Genomic DNA, 13,596 nt, shown 5'->3' with positions numbered 1-13,596 from the left:
TTTATAACAGACTGGGAAATTTCATTGCTAGTCTTTTACATACAGGCAATTTTAAAGGGTAACACCCAGTGATTGATCTTGAATAGATTTTCAGCAAATAAGCTTCAGAAATGCCTGAAGAAAGAAAAACTGAAAAGCTTAGTGGTTTAAGAATCTATTTTTTTTGATGCCCATTATCATAGCTTTCTTTTAAGCTAAAAATCTCTTAGAGATGATTTAATAAAATGTGCTGCCTTGAGTGTTTTTACAACACACAGATTCAATGTGATCTATTCACTTCATTCAGAAACATTTTTTTGTGCAGACACAAGAATTTTTCCCACGACAGTAAGTGTATGCGTCTCGCATCCTGATTAAACAAACCATAACAGCACCTTCCAGGCCTATAATCTACTTTTTAAAATGAGCATTTAAATTCAAAAGCACATTGCACTGAGTAAACCGGCGTTCTTAAATGACCAGAGCCCAATAACATATTGTATATATAAGCTAATTATAAGAGTATTTTTATATGTGAAACACCCAAAAGATTTAATGGGTAGATGCCTTTTCATGTGTTTCTATTTTCAGAAGCAGTGATTATGGTCTCACTAAGCCCGAAGTTTCTCAGAATTTGAAGGGAAGATAAATTTTAAAACATATCAATAAAATTGAGAACTTGCTCCAGTCTCGGGCTAACTGCAGTGATGTAGGGAAGAAGTGTGAGTGGTTGGGTCAAGTCTACTGCGAGCCCAAGAGCTGACAATACTCTGCACAAGTTTGAGAAGTCCATGGCGGATCCTGTGCAGACTGATGAACGGTGAGCCTACAGCCATTGACCATCAGCACTGAAAATAACACAATCAGTGCGGATGGTGTATCTTTTTCCCGTGATCTCCAACTCAGAACCAAACAATGTGCAGACAAGACTCAGAAACTGTTTTATTAAATTGAACACAAAATACCTGTTATAATAATGTCAAGCTTTTATCAGAAATCAGTACATAAGTGAGGATACACAGCCAAAATGAGCCATCAACATAAGCAGTGTAAATTTTAAATAACTTTTGGATTTCTATTTTCAATATGCTGAAGAAAATAAAACCAAAAAAGCGATTTCAATTTCACAATTCACAGTTGATTGGTTTTAATCCTATGACACTTTTGCCATTTTATAGCCCCAGAATGCAAACAGATTTCCAAATTGGTGACTGGCACTTAGCCCCAACAGCATACACAGATGTTAAACCCCTGTATGACATTTGGAAAAAAATTTTAGGAAACAACTCTAATTTCATACATTTCTGGCTGGCGGTTTTTAGCTATATCCTTTACTAGATTTTTTTCTAGTGAAACAGCAAAAGCAGTTTTAAAAGTTTGCCATGCCATTAAATGAAGGGTTCTAAAGTCTCCCTTGGTTGTTTTTTTTTTATGATTTTATTCTCTAATTTAAAACAATAACTACACTAAAATGCAACCTTAACAGTGGAAGCAAAATCAGTTTTGCTTCTGGATCTAGAGCGTACATCGAAGAGAGGCAATGTACTGCCCTAGCAGATACATGGAATGCTCGAGAGCAGAATCTGACATGCTCTAGTAAGGCATTTCGAAGCAGACACACCATACCCAAACTAAATTATTACAGTCAGCTGAGGATAGCACAAGGTGAACACCAATTAACACAGAATCAACATGAAATCCTTACAAATTGACACACGGATTTACAAAACCACAGAAAGGTGCTCAAGTACCAAAAGGCCAAACAATGACCAGCCACCGTAAAAGAGTTTTGTTCCCGTAAATGCCAGGTTTGCAGAGCAGAAGTAAACTTCATATGTGCTTGGCCCTAGGATATCACTCATCCTGACACATGGGGTTACTTCTCCTTAAAAAAACATATCATGTAGAGAATAGACATTGAATCAGTGATATAGAACATTTATTTTCACTAGTGAGGGGGTCACTTAAGCACTTACATAGAAAAAGTTATGAGTAATTATGAAGGTTTTTTAAATGCAAAAAGAAATCTGATAAAACCTGCATTATTAGTTGGTATTCAACAGTGAAGTGAGGTTTTTTAGCAATGACATTGGCTTAACGAGGAACATGACCATGAAAAAAATCTTTAAGTTCAAAGAATCGTGAAATGCCTAAAAACGAAAGTCTAATTAGTAAAAAAAATACATACTTTGGTCGCCAAAGGAATGTTCAGTTATCTTGGAAGCCATGATGCTTATCACACAAGCACAAGAATATGAATCAGGAATAGTGAGGTTTCAATTCTGACTTATCCATTGAATCTTCATGACCTGGAGCAAGTCACTTAAATTCTTCAGATTTTGTCCGCAAAAAATTGGCATAAAAATAAAGGCATATGTCAAAAAAAATTTTTTTTTCTAAACAGTACTAGAGTAAAGCTAAAGATGGTTACTAAGGCTCACAATTTCAACAACTCATTGTACAGTACAATCATTTTTGATCCTGCTAATTATGGCTAGAGGAAGCATGGGCAATGACAACCTCAGGCAATTCAAAGGCTTTAGATAAGGTCATGGTTTCAAGCTCGAAACTATGAAATCTGTTCTTCTTGAGTTGTTTAAAACAGCTAATTATCTATGGGTTTAACTCTTTCCACCTCTCTACGTTCTGGTAGAGTAGGTGAAAGTAATGTCAGAGACGTGGTTTCATGGAGAAAAGCAGCAATAGAATGAAGTGAGGTATAAGCTGATTGAATAAACCCCAATCCATAATTTACAGTTATTTTAAAGCAGCTGCATAGTTCAGCAAAAATACATCACAGAAGAGGGAGTAAGAAAAAAATTCTTACGGAACTTTAAAAGGTGTGACAACTAAGCATTTAAAACGATGAACACCAGAAAACTTGAGGTTGGAAAGGAGTGGTCTTCCTTCACGCTAAGCACATATAAAAACAGAAACCAGAAGGCTAAAGTCCACAAGAGAAAACAATGTATGTTATTTGGTTCCACTTATCAACTTCATACACCACTTTTTAAAAAACGGTACTATTTAAACAAATAATAAATTCTAGTTAATGACACCTACGCTGAAGTGTTTAAGGGAATTGTATTGTCTGAAATTTATACTGAAATACATATTTTTTAAAACTCCATGGATGGATGGATAGAGGAACAAGACAGATACGTGGTAACACAAACCTAGTAAAGTGTTGACGGTAGAATTTACTGGTGGATACATTGTAAAAAAATGTTTGACTCCAATGTATGTTTATAATTTTTCATAACAAAATTTGAAAAAAATGTTACTATTTCTCCAATAAAATTAATTTAGCAGTGTGTTTTAAAGACTCCGGCAATTTAGAATTGTAAATTAATTGAAGTCGGAATTTTCGATTAAGGCCTCAAACCCAATTTCTGAAGATCCTTTCTTTAACACAGGGATGAACTAACACAATTAGTAAGTGTTGTGGACAAGACAGTCTCTTCTTCACACACCTCATTTGCAAATAAAGTATTCTCTCCTCTTTACAGAACAGACAAGTTTTGAAAAGACCACTGCAATAAAGTTTTTCCAAATATCCGTGTCAAGCCCTTCCCAATCCACCACACTACTATTTACTAAATAGAAATGCAACACAGATCAAGGTGCAAAATAATCTATGACTATTGTCGGCCTGGGACAACTGGATTTATTTTCAGGGAGTATGGTTCCTGATCAATAATGTTAACAGTTTTACTCAGTATCAAATTGAAATCGCATTAAGCCAAAAAAAAAAAAAAAAGGCAGAATGCAGAATTTACACAGACCTTTGCTATTCCAAGCTTCTGTTTTATGAATTGTAATTAATGGCAATAATTCTATCGTCTCTTCTCTCTGTGAAATGCTAAAACTTGCTAAAGGCACTCATATTCTGGGCTTAACGGAGACAGGGTCACGTGGGACCATAAGCCAGTATTTTTTTTGGTAGCTACCCAGAAAGGGAGTTTATAAATGACCCTCCCATTCATAATGGGAAGAAAAAGTCAAACAGCTTCAGTAGAAACGTCATATGAGAAGCTATTTACACAGCTATTTGTTCAGCTAGACTGCTAGTAACAGCTCATGATGATAGAGGTCTACAGCCAAGGATGGGGGGGGAAGCAACAACAAAACATTATTATGTATGAAACTCCTGAACAATAATTTGGCTGGTAAAAAAAAAAAAATAGTTGGTAAGGTGAAATCGTTTTTAAGCATTTGTTCAAAAGCCTGCATTAAACTTTTGCCTATATTGACAAAATACTTCTATTTCTAAAGAAGTTCTATTCTCTTATATATGCCTCACCAAGTTCTTTAGAGAGCACTTTCAGCCTACATTCCAATATTAAGGAAACAAAACAGATGCCAAATACACTATCGCTAGGCCTCTCTGTAGAGGATACCAGGCCCAACAGTTACATGCCTCCCCTTACACAAGCAAGACTCATTTTACACAGGTCACTGGACAGTCCTCAAACCGTTGTTGCTCATGGTCCAAGCCAACTCAGGAGTCAAGGAATCATAAATCCCACTGCTAATTCTTAGAATCTATCTACAGAGGAAGATTTGAGCAAATATATATATATATGTTCATATATACACATGAAATATATATTTATCCCATTCCTCTCATTGAAAGTGTAGACAGGTAGCTATAAGCAAGCATATCAGTTCTGTAAAATAAGGTGGAAGGAAGATCTCATGCTTCCCTTCAGCTGTGTAAGTCAGAGGAACATAAGGATGGTCTCGGACAGCCATGATTCTTCAATCTCAGAGTTTCAAAAAATCCTAAATGGTTTTCTAAGTTTACCAACTCATTAGAAGGGGAAACAATGAGGAAGAGTTGGAGAGGGAACTTTTTCTATATGAATGGAATAAAATATTATTCATCTTGCAGAATTCAGTGCAGTAAGAGACAAGCAGACAAATGTAATAAAAACATGCACATATTTACAAGTTGCAGTACATGATATACAAAGACGAGACCAACAAAGTATATTCTGTTCAGTGTGGAGTCAAAAGCAGTTACATGGCACACTCCATTCTGTAGCTTAACTTTTTGAAAAAAAACACTTCAAAGGCAATAAGCAGTCCAATCTTTTAATTGGAACACAGAATTTTTTCTTTACAACTTCTTGCCCTCGATATCTTAAGAAGAGTTTCTAATTGTTATCTTCTAACATTGACTTTGACAACTTACCAAAAGATATTCACAGAGAAAAGAGACTTTGATGCTATGATTTCTTCTTGCAGATGATTACTGAAATCTATTGACTTGGCTAAAGGTCTTCTGTTGTTTAGGCCTCTGTCCATCCTTGTACACAGCATATAAAATGATACTAACGTGACTCTTGGGCAGCCCGGGGTGCGGATTCTAGAGCACATTACAAAGCAGGACTGGACTTCACAAAAGGAAACCGACGGAGATCACGTATCACTGACTGTGGTAGTAACAATGTCCTTCTTCGACAGGGAAAAAACACTGTCTAATAGGAATGCATGAAGATGAGAAACTGTACCATGCAGAGATATATTTATTTAGGTATTTCCTTTCTGACAACTTCTGTCACCTTTGTTTCACCTATGGAACACAGGAGAATATTGCAAGGTAACAAGCCCAAAACAACCCACTGTCATAGAGATTTGCGATTGTTTTTTCTGATGTGTATGTAACCTCTATAAATGATCATGGAAGTTATCAGCTTCCTATCGTTTGGAAGTTCTCAACTTCCTACAGTTTGGAAATTAAGGAGCAAACCGAGTAATTGTAGGCAATATGGTTATCTAAAGTGTCATATAAAACAAACACATAGCTCTTTTTTAGTGCAAAGAAATACAGCAAGTAAGAAATAACATTATAAATCTAACTTTTTTCTTTAAAGAAAATGCGTTTATGCATTCATAACATCCATTAAGGGCACTGGGAGACTGGAAACCTGAATATGCAAGGCCAGGAAAAACATCAAGGCCTTTAAGTCCACTGCTTTTTGTATATATGTAACGAAATTGTTAAGTGGGGAGAGTGGGGGAAATCCCTCAATTTTACTCGCAAAGGAAAAACTGAAAGTGGATAAATGCCACTTTTACAAACTGTGAATTCTTATCCACAATCTTTTACTATTACCTGAAATAAGGATCCAATGAAATCTTCTCTACGGTATCACATAAATATATATGTATGTGTGTATATATGTATATGTGTATATATGTACATATATACACACACACAGAGACATACAGAGTAAGGGGGAAAAATAAGATTTTTAAATAATTATAGAACCAAGTGGCCAGCACTGTAATATTAAAATCTACTCAAAAATTATACTTAGCAGCAAGATGAGTAACGTACTGACCATTAAAATAAGCTCTAAGTTGCCCTAATCAATTGTATAAAAGGATTATCATACTCAGAGTCACAGGTCTAGATAGAATCTCAATAATGTTATTTCATTCTCCTGTTTCTGGGAGGAAAAAAAATGTACTAAACAATTCTATTTTTCAAAAAATCACCTCTTCAACAGAAGAGCAACTTGGTACTGTACCAGTGGTTATCCCAAAACTGAATTTTAAACATGGATCTAGATTGCTCAAAAACTGCTCATTAGGATTAAAGGAAAGGAATGATGGCTGTAATTTCCTTCTCCCCATCTCTTTGCCTATAGAATTCTCAAGGAAAAATAGGAGTTTTATTTTTAATTCATAATAAAAGCAATCAAATGTGAATTGACCATAGTGCAAAGATACTGCTCATTCTAAACTTCCTGGTGAATGTGGCCTTTCAAAAAAAGTATGGATGAGCACCAGTCTTATCCATGTAAATATAGTAAGTAGATAAAATACAACTAATGAAAGTTCATAGGGTACTCCGTTAGTTTATCCAGCCATACACTACAGCTTCTTGTTTTAAAAACCAAAAAAACAAATAATAATACTGTCATCATTATCAGATACCAAAGTAATCCATAATGTACTTCTATGACCTTTAAAGAAGCTGAATTATAAAGAAGGAAACCAAAGTTCATGTATTTAACTACTGGAAAGGATGATACTACAATTTGGTTAACTTTTTTTTTTAACTCCTCTCTATCTATGAAACAGTTAGGTAGTAGTATTTTTCAGGGCAGCCAACCAACTGGCAAGACAGGAAAGAATGTAAGTAAAACACAATAAAAAAGGATCAGTTTACCAAAAAAGTCTGCCAAAAAAAATATCAAGAGATCTGAACTTACGATCGAGACCATCATATAAGTACATTATTATCAATGAGTAACTCTAAATTGAAAAATCAAACACATCTTTACATTTCCCAAAACCATCTGAAAAATATTTTTTAAAAAAATAGCATATCTATCTTAAACGCACTGGATATTGGAACGGGGCGGCGGGGGCTTGGAAAGCCCACAACATAGCTGGGGCATGAAAATGAGCTTATTAAACAAGCTAATTCAATGGGGGGAGGGTGGGGAAAGCAGGGAGGAAGGAAGAAGGCGGCATTTAAATGCGTGAAATCCACAAGTGGAAATGAAATTTCACCATTTGGAAGTCTACAAGCACACTGAAAGTGTATGAATCCAAGAAAATCTGCATTTCAATCAGTAATGGGAAGACAAGGGGAAAACATGTCCTGGGAAAGATCTTAATGCAGTTTGTAATTGTATATCCTACTGGCAAGGCATTGCGTTGAGGTGGTTCCAAAGAAACCCTGGGAAACCAAAATCTCTGCTTACCTGTTTTTACCATTATCTGAAGTAAGAACTCAATGACATTCTTTACTTAACAGTACATAAAACCAAAACTGCAAAAGAAAGTGAAATTTTTAAATAGTTAAAGCTCTAAGTGATCAGGCTACTAGTTGACCAGAATTTGGTCAAGATAAAGTTATTTCTCGTGGGGTAGGTAGGTCACATGCTCTAAGTAGCTCAACACAACTGACCTGAAAACGCATCATGACCTAAGAAGCACATTAGTTTCTTTCCCCACTCTTGACATCTCATGGTACCACTGCAGGTTACGCATATTAACATTAAGCAGAGGAATGTACTCAGATCAAAAGGACCACAAAAGCAGGGCACGCTGACAGAAGGCAAACAACAGGCAGGAAAAGCTGCTATATCTGAATACAACAACCACTATACATATCCCAGATTCTCCATCTCATTTCTATACCGCTGTTCAGACACCTTGCTTTTATGTTGCTTGCTCTCTAAATGCTGCCGGAACTCCATCTCTTCGCCAGCCCCAACATTACACATGGAGCAGTAAAACTGACCGCTTGGGGTAACACACATGGCCAGGTCACGTGGAATTCTCTGCCGAGAGCGGGGATTGAAGTAAGGACCTGCTAAAGCAAGAGATAAAAATGATGTCTCCACTTCAAAACAGTCACTAAATAAATGACAGTCTCATTGATGATCACTGTAATTTGTCATGGTAAGCTCAAATTATAAAATTCTCTGACTCTCAGCTTTCAATGAGTGCAAAATTAATAGATTTTTTTAAATTACAATTTTATACACCTTCAATCTAAGAAGCAAAAATGATTCCTCCAGCTACTGTCAGAAAAGTTACTGTAGAGCCAAAGCCAGGCTCCAAATGACAATGCCTCTCAAAAGTAAATAATATTTTAAAAATTGTTTAACTTCCCAACATGATAAGAAAAGTTTCATAATTATGCTAACTCTTTAATCCAAAAATTCTACTTCTAAGAATTACCCTATGAAAACATTGAGAACTTTTACATGGAGATTTATCAACAAGGACATTATTTCATCAGTGTGCACACAAGTTTTAATGGGAGGATGTGGGAAAAGGAGAGATCAAATAGGTGATTTGAAAAATTATGGTAATGAATGCAACTGAAAACCATGCAGTCACTGTAAGTAATGAAAACTCTTTGATTTTCTTTGATTACATGAAAATGTGATTATAATATGCTATTAAGTGAAACAAGAATATCACAAAATAGAATCACATTTCTATTTCAAAGAAGTAATATAAAAGATGGGAATGACATATACAAAAATGTTGGTAGAATTATCGGTAATTTTCTTTTCTTTTTTAGATAACTGACTTCTTTTTTTAACAATGTTAAACTGAATTTACTGATCTGTTGCATTAAAAAAAAAAGCTAATCTATAATTACCTAAATAAATTTTCCTTCAGCATTCAAAATACTCAATGTGACATATTCATAGGTAAACCAAATTATAACTAATATATTTGAGGTTTGGGGGGTTTTGTTTGTTTGTTTTTATTGAAGTATAGCTAACACACACTGTTAGGTTAGTTTCAGATGTGCAAATAGTGATTCCACAACTCTATACATTATGCTATGCTCACCACAGTGTAGCCCATCTGTCACCACACAACTATTACAGTACCATTGACTATATTCCCTATGCTGTACCTTTCATCCCTACGTCTTATTCACTCCATAACTGGAAGCCTGTATCTTGCCCAAGCCACCCCCCCTCCCTTGCAACCATTTGTTCTCTGTATTTACTTAGCATAATACCCTCTAGGTCCATCCATGTTGTTGCAAATAGCAAGATCTCATTCATTTTCATGACTGAGTAATATTCCAGTGTGTGTATGTGTGTGTGTATGTGTGTGTATGTGTGTGTGTGTGTGTATATACACACCACATCTTTACCCATTCATCTATCAAGGGATGCTTGGGTTGCTTCCATATCTTTGTTATTGTAAATAACACTGCAATGAACACAGGAATTCATATATCTTTTCAAAACCGTGCTTTTGTTTTCCTTCAGTAAATACCCAGTTATATAATTGAATTCTTAAGTTGGACCACTGCTTATTAATTTTCTGCTTTCTTTTCTACTATAATAAATATTTAAGACTTTTCTCAAAATATTACTTTCACTGTATCCTATAAAGTTTAATAATATTTTTATTACTGTTTGATTTTAAGAATTTTAAATTTCTGGGCGCCTGGGTGGCTCAGTCAGTTAAGTGTCTGCCTTCGGCTCAGGTCATGATCCCAGGGTCCTGAGATCAAGTCCCCCATCGGGCTTCCTCCTCAGCAGGGAGTCTGCTTCTCCCTCTGCCCCTACCCTCACTCATGCACGAGTGTTCTCTCTCTCACTGTCAAATAAATGAACAAAATCTTTAAAAAAAAAGAATTTTTAATTTCCAGTATGATTTCTACTTTGATCCAGGAGTTAGAAGTGTTTTAAAATTTCCAAACAAATGGAAATTTTGTAGGGTTTTTTTAAATATATTTTTTGTTACTGACCTCTGGCCAGAAAATGTAGTCCAAACTGCCCTCTGTCCTAAAGTTTATTTTATTCAATATTAACACAGCTAGCTCAGCTTCCTTCATTTCAGCTGAATTTTTTATTTTTTATTTTTTTTCTTTTGTTTTCTTTTTTAAATTTTTTAAATTTAAATTCAATTAATTAACATATAGAGTATTATTAGTTTCAGAGGTAGAGTTCAGTGATTCATCAGTCTTATATAACACCCAGTGCTCATTACATCTCAGCTTAACCTTTTTTTTTAAATTTTTATTTATTTATTCGTCAGAGAGAGAGCACAAGCAGGGGGAGCAGCAGAGGGAGAGTGAGAAGCAGGCTCCCCACTGAGCAAAGAGCCTGATGCAGGACTCGACCCCAGAATGCTGATATCATGACCTGAGCCGAAGGCAGATGCTTAACCACCTGAGCCACACAGGCGTCCCTCAGCTGAATTTTTAAATCCAATCTTATAATCTTTGTCTTTTAACTGGGAGTTCAGTAAATTTACACTTAGTATAATCACTGATTATACTTTTATTAATCATATTACACTATGCTTTCTATATGTCCCTTTTTTCTATATTTCTCTGCCTTCCCAATTAACTTCTTTGTTTTTCATTTGACTTAACTGTTCACATGAATTACCTCTGTTGGTATATGTGTGCATTGGAGGCTGTGATAGGGGGAGGATGAGGAACTAGTCAGTCCAACTCTCCCTACTGGAGATAATCAGAAAATGCAGAAAACATTCCTATAACACAGCAGCTCCAAATTGAAGCTGTATATCAGAATCACTAAGGAAACATTTTCAAAACACACATACATCTGGGTTCCACTCTGAATTTACTGACTGAAAATCTCTAAGTCATGGTTCAAGCAAGTGTATTTTGTAAAAACTCCCCCAGTAATTCTGATTCACTACCCCAGTTTAAAGCCACTGCTCAATCTTTTTTATTTTCCCCAACAAATGGAGATTTAACATGGTGCAACTTTAAGCCAAGCAGCCCATTTTTATAATGCATTTTACATTTCTCGGCTGGCAAACACCAGAAGCAGTATAAAGGGACTATGATCAAAGACCTTAAAACATAAACTATAATTTAAAATCAAAGTAAATAATATACTAAACTGAAATAAGTAAATAAGACCTGAAATAAACACCAGCTTGAAAAGCCACTAGACAAATGGAACAAAACAATTTAGCTAACCCCAAATTCTCAGGGCTATCTATTGCAGTTAAAGGAAATACAAATAAAGAAGACCACTTGCAGAATGTAGCCGAGGTACATGGAACTCCACGGGATACCTGAATTATTCTGTACTGTATACATATTCCTCCTATTAGGCATCATCTTAAACTCATTCCCTTCTTTCCGGGTCCGCCGCTGACCGGCTTCTGAGGATTCTCTGAAGAAAAGAAATGTTTAAAGCGTGAGACTTCTAAACAAGGGTCCCTTTCAACTCTTTTCCCCTAAAGACAGTCGGTCTTACACAACACTTTGGCCTGGGAGAAAATGGCAATACCTACGAGTATGAGTTACTCTGCGCTTCCGCCAGCCGCAGCCTCTTGGCGTGATTCTTGCCTTGATAGTGAGCCTGAGCCACAGCCGGAGAACTGAAGGAGGCATCACAGAGCTTACAGTAATCGTTCTCTGTGGCCAGGATCACTCTGCCTCCGGGCTTCAAGGAGCCCATCTGACATCAAAGACACAAGAGACAAAGTTACGAAAAAAACGAAAAACGTGGAGCTTCTGCCCTCCTTCCCCTCAAAGTTTCTTCTAAGAGCAGAAAGATAACCGAAGGTTAGGGTATGACCACAAGCACTCAGCTTTATAAGGAGAGGATGTAATTCATTCCAGAACAACAACAACAAAGAGAAAAAGAAAAAAAGGCTGGGAGACAATCATGGTTTTGTATTACAATCACCTTTGTACCAAACCGGTTAATGGCTTGTTGCTATCTCCATGGAGAAAGTTTTTAAAGGAAGCACAGAAGATTCAGGGCAGTAGAGGGAAAGCCTAAAATCACATTATTAGAAAGGTAAAGTCCTTCCAGAATCCATGAACGAATGGATTTAATGAATGCCTACTGTTTATAGGGCTTGTTACCTAATGCAGAAGGGTTATGTGGGCATACAGTTAAAAAGGAGCCTCTGTCCCCCCAAAAGTCTACAAATTAGCTATGCATATAACATAACTAGGGAAAAATAACCAGCAGATTCAGCCAACGGTATTCAGGCTGAGAAACGAGTTCAGGGAAATGTAACACAGTACCTGGAAGATAGTATATACTCAATAAATACTGTTGGGTTAACAAAAAAAGACAAACTAGATTTTGGCTATAGGAGAATAAAATACATAATAAAGAGTCTGGAAGCATATTCTATCAGGATCAGCTGAAGGAAGCAGCACTGATTCACCTGGATGGGAAGATTTTCTGGGGGACAGTCTCCAAAAATCACAAAGGGCTATGTTATGAAAGAAGGCTCCAGGTGTTTGCTCAGGGAGGGGGGCCAGCTGAAAACAGCCCCAAGCTGGGAGCCACTGTCCTGTCCAGAGCAGGAATCAGGGCCCTGAAAACTGCTCAGCCTGAAGAACTGTCTGGGAATTTTCCTGTTCTCTAATTCTGTTTTTATCCTCTCTCATTTACCCCACAAATTCATGAGGCTGGAGGAACAGGGGTATTGCCATCCATGTTTTAAAGACTGGAAAACTGATGTTCAAGGTACACTTACACCATGGTGGCTAGGAGTAGAGGTCCAAGGTCAAAAGAAATCCTGTTCCACCACTTCACAAAATGCATAACACCATGGACAAGTTACTTAGCTTCTCCCAGCTGCTAACAAATTTCCAGGTGAGACAGATGCTGCTGGTCCATGAATTACACTCCGAGGAATAAGGCCAATACCTCTGAGTTCTTGGAAGCATGAAATGAAGTTTAGGGCCCAGGACTAGAATGAGGCAAGGCAAGCATTTGCCATGGGCACAAAATTTAACGGTGCCTCAAAAAACTCACCAATCAAGACAAATAATATGTTAATGGAACGTTTATACAAATCAAACCTAATTCAAGAAATCATCGTAAGCAAAATATCAAAATTTTAAATAAAGAAAGGATCCGTCATAGTGCCATGCCAAGCCATACTGCAGCCTGAGGCAAAAGGAAAATCAGTAATACTTACCCCAGCTTTAAGTTTTTGACATTTTGTTTACCACTGATTTCACATTAATTTGGATTTTTAAAATATTATATTAAAATATTTATCCTCATTACTGTGTTTTGGTTCCCTCTTAAATTTTGTGCCTCAGTCAAGTGAATCCCTCACCTCACCTTAGTCCCAGCCCTGAACGAAGTAACATAGAAA

General features: G+C 36.4%; 1 protein-coding gene across 3 annotated transcripts in view; it reads right to left on the bottom strand.

The window, feature by feature from the left end:
• Window positions 1-413: 413 nt before the first annotated feature.
• ZMAT3 (zinc finger matrin-type 3) overlaps window positions 414-13,596 on the bottom strand; it is a 32,949-nt gene continuing 19,766 nt past the window's right edge. Inside the window, exons 4-6 of one of the 3 annotated variants that reach the window (XM_034662607.1) lie at window positions 11,761-11,927; window positions 11,539-11,639; window positions 414-8,317 (exon numbers count right to left, since the gene is read on the bottom strand). In XM_034662607.1, the coding sequence (XP_034518498.1) occupies window positions 8,106-8,317; window positions 11,539-11,639; window positions 11,761-11,927 (480 nt within the window). In that variant the 3' untranslated portion in view covers window positions 414-8,105. The remainder of the gene's footprint in view (window positions 8,318-11,538; window positions 11,640-11,760; window positions 11,928-13,596) is intronic. The other 2 variants (XM_011218464.3, XM_002912444.4) reach the window with 2 other exon arrangements.

The sequence above is a fragment of the Ailuropoda melanoleuca genome, chromosome 1, assembly GCF_002007445.2.
Source record: "Ailuropoda melanoleuca isolate Jingjing chromosome 1, ASM200744v2, whole genome shotgun sequence".
Lineage (NCBI taxonomy): Eukaryota > Metazoa > Chordata > Mammalia > Carnivora > Ursidae > Ailuropoda > Ailuropoda melanoleuca.
This window is presented reverse-complemented; position numbering and strand designations above follow the sequence as displayed.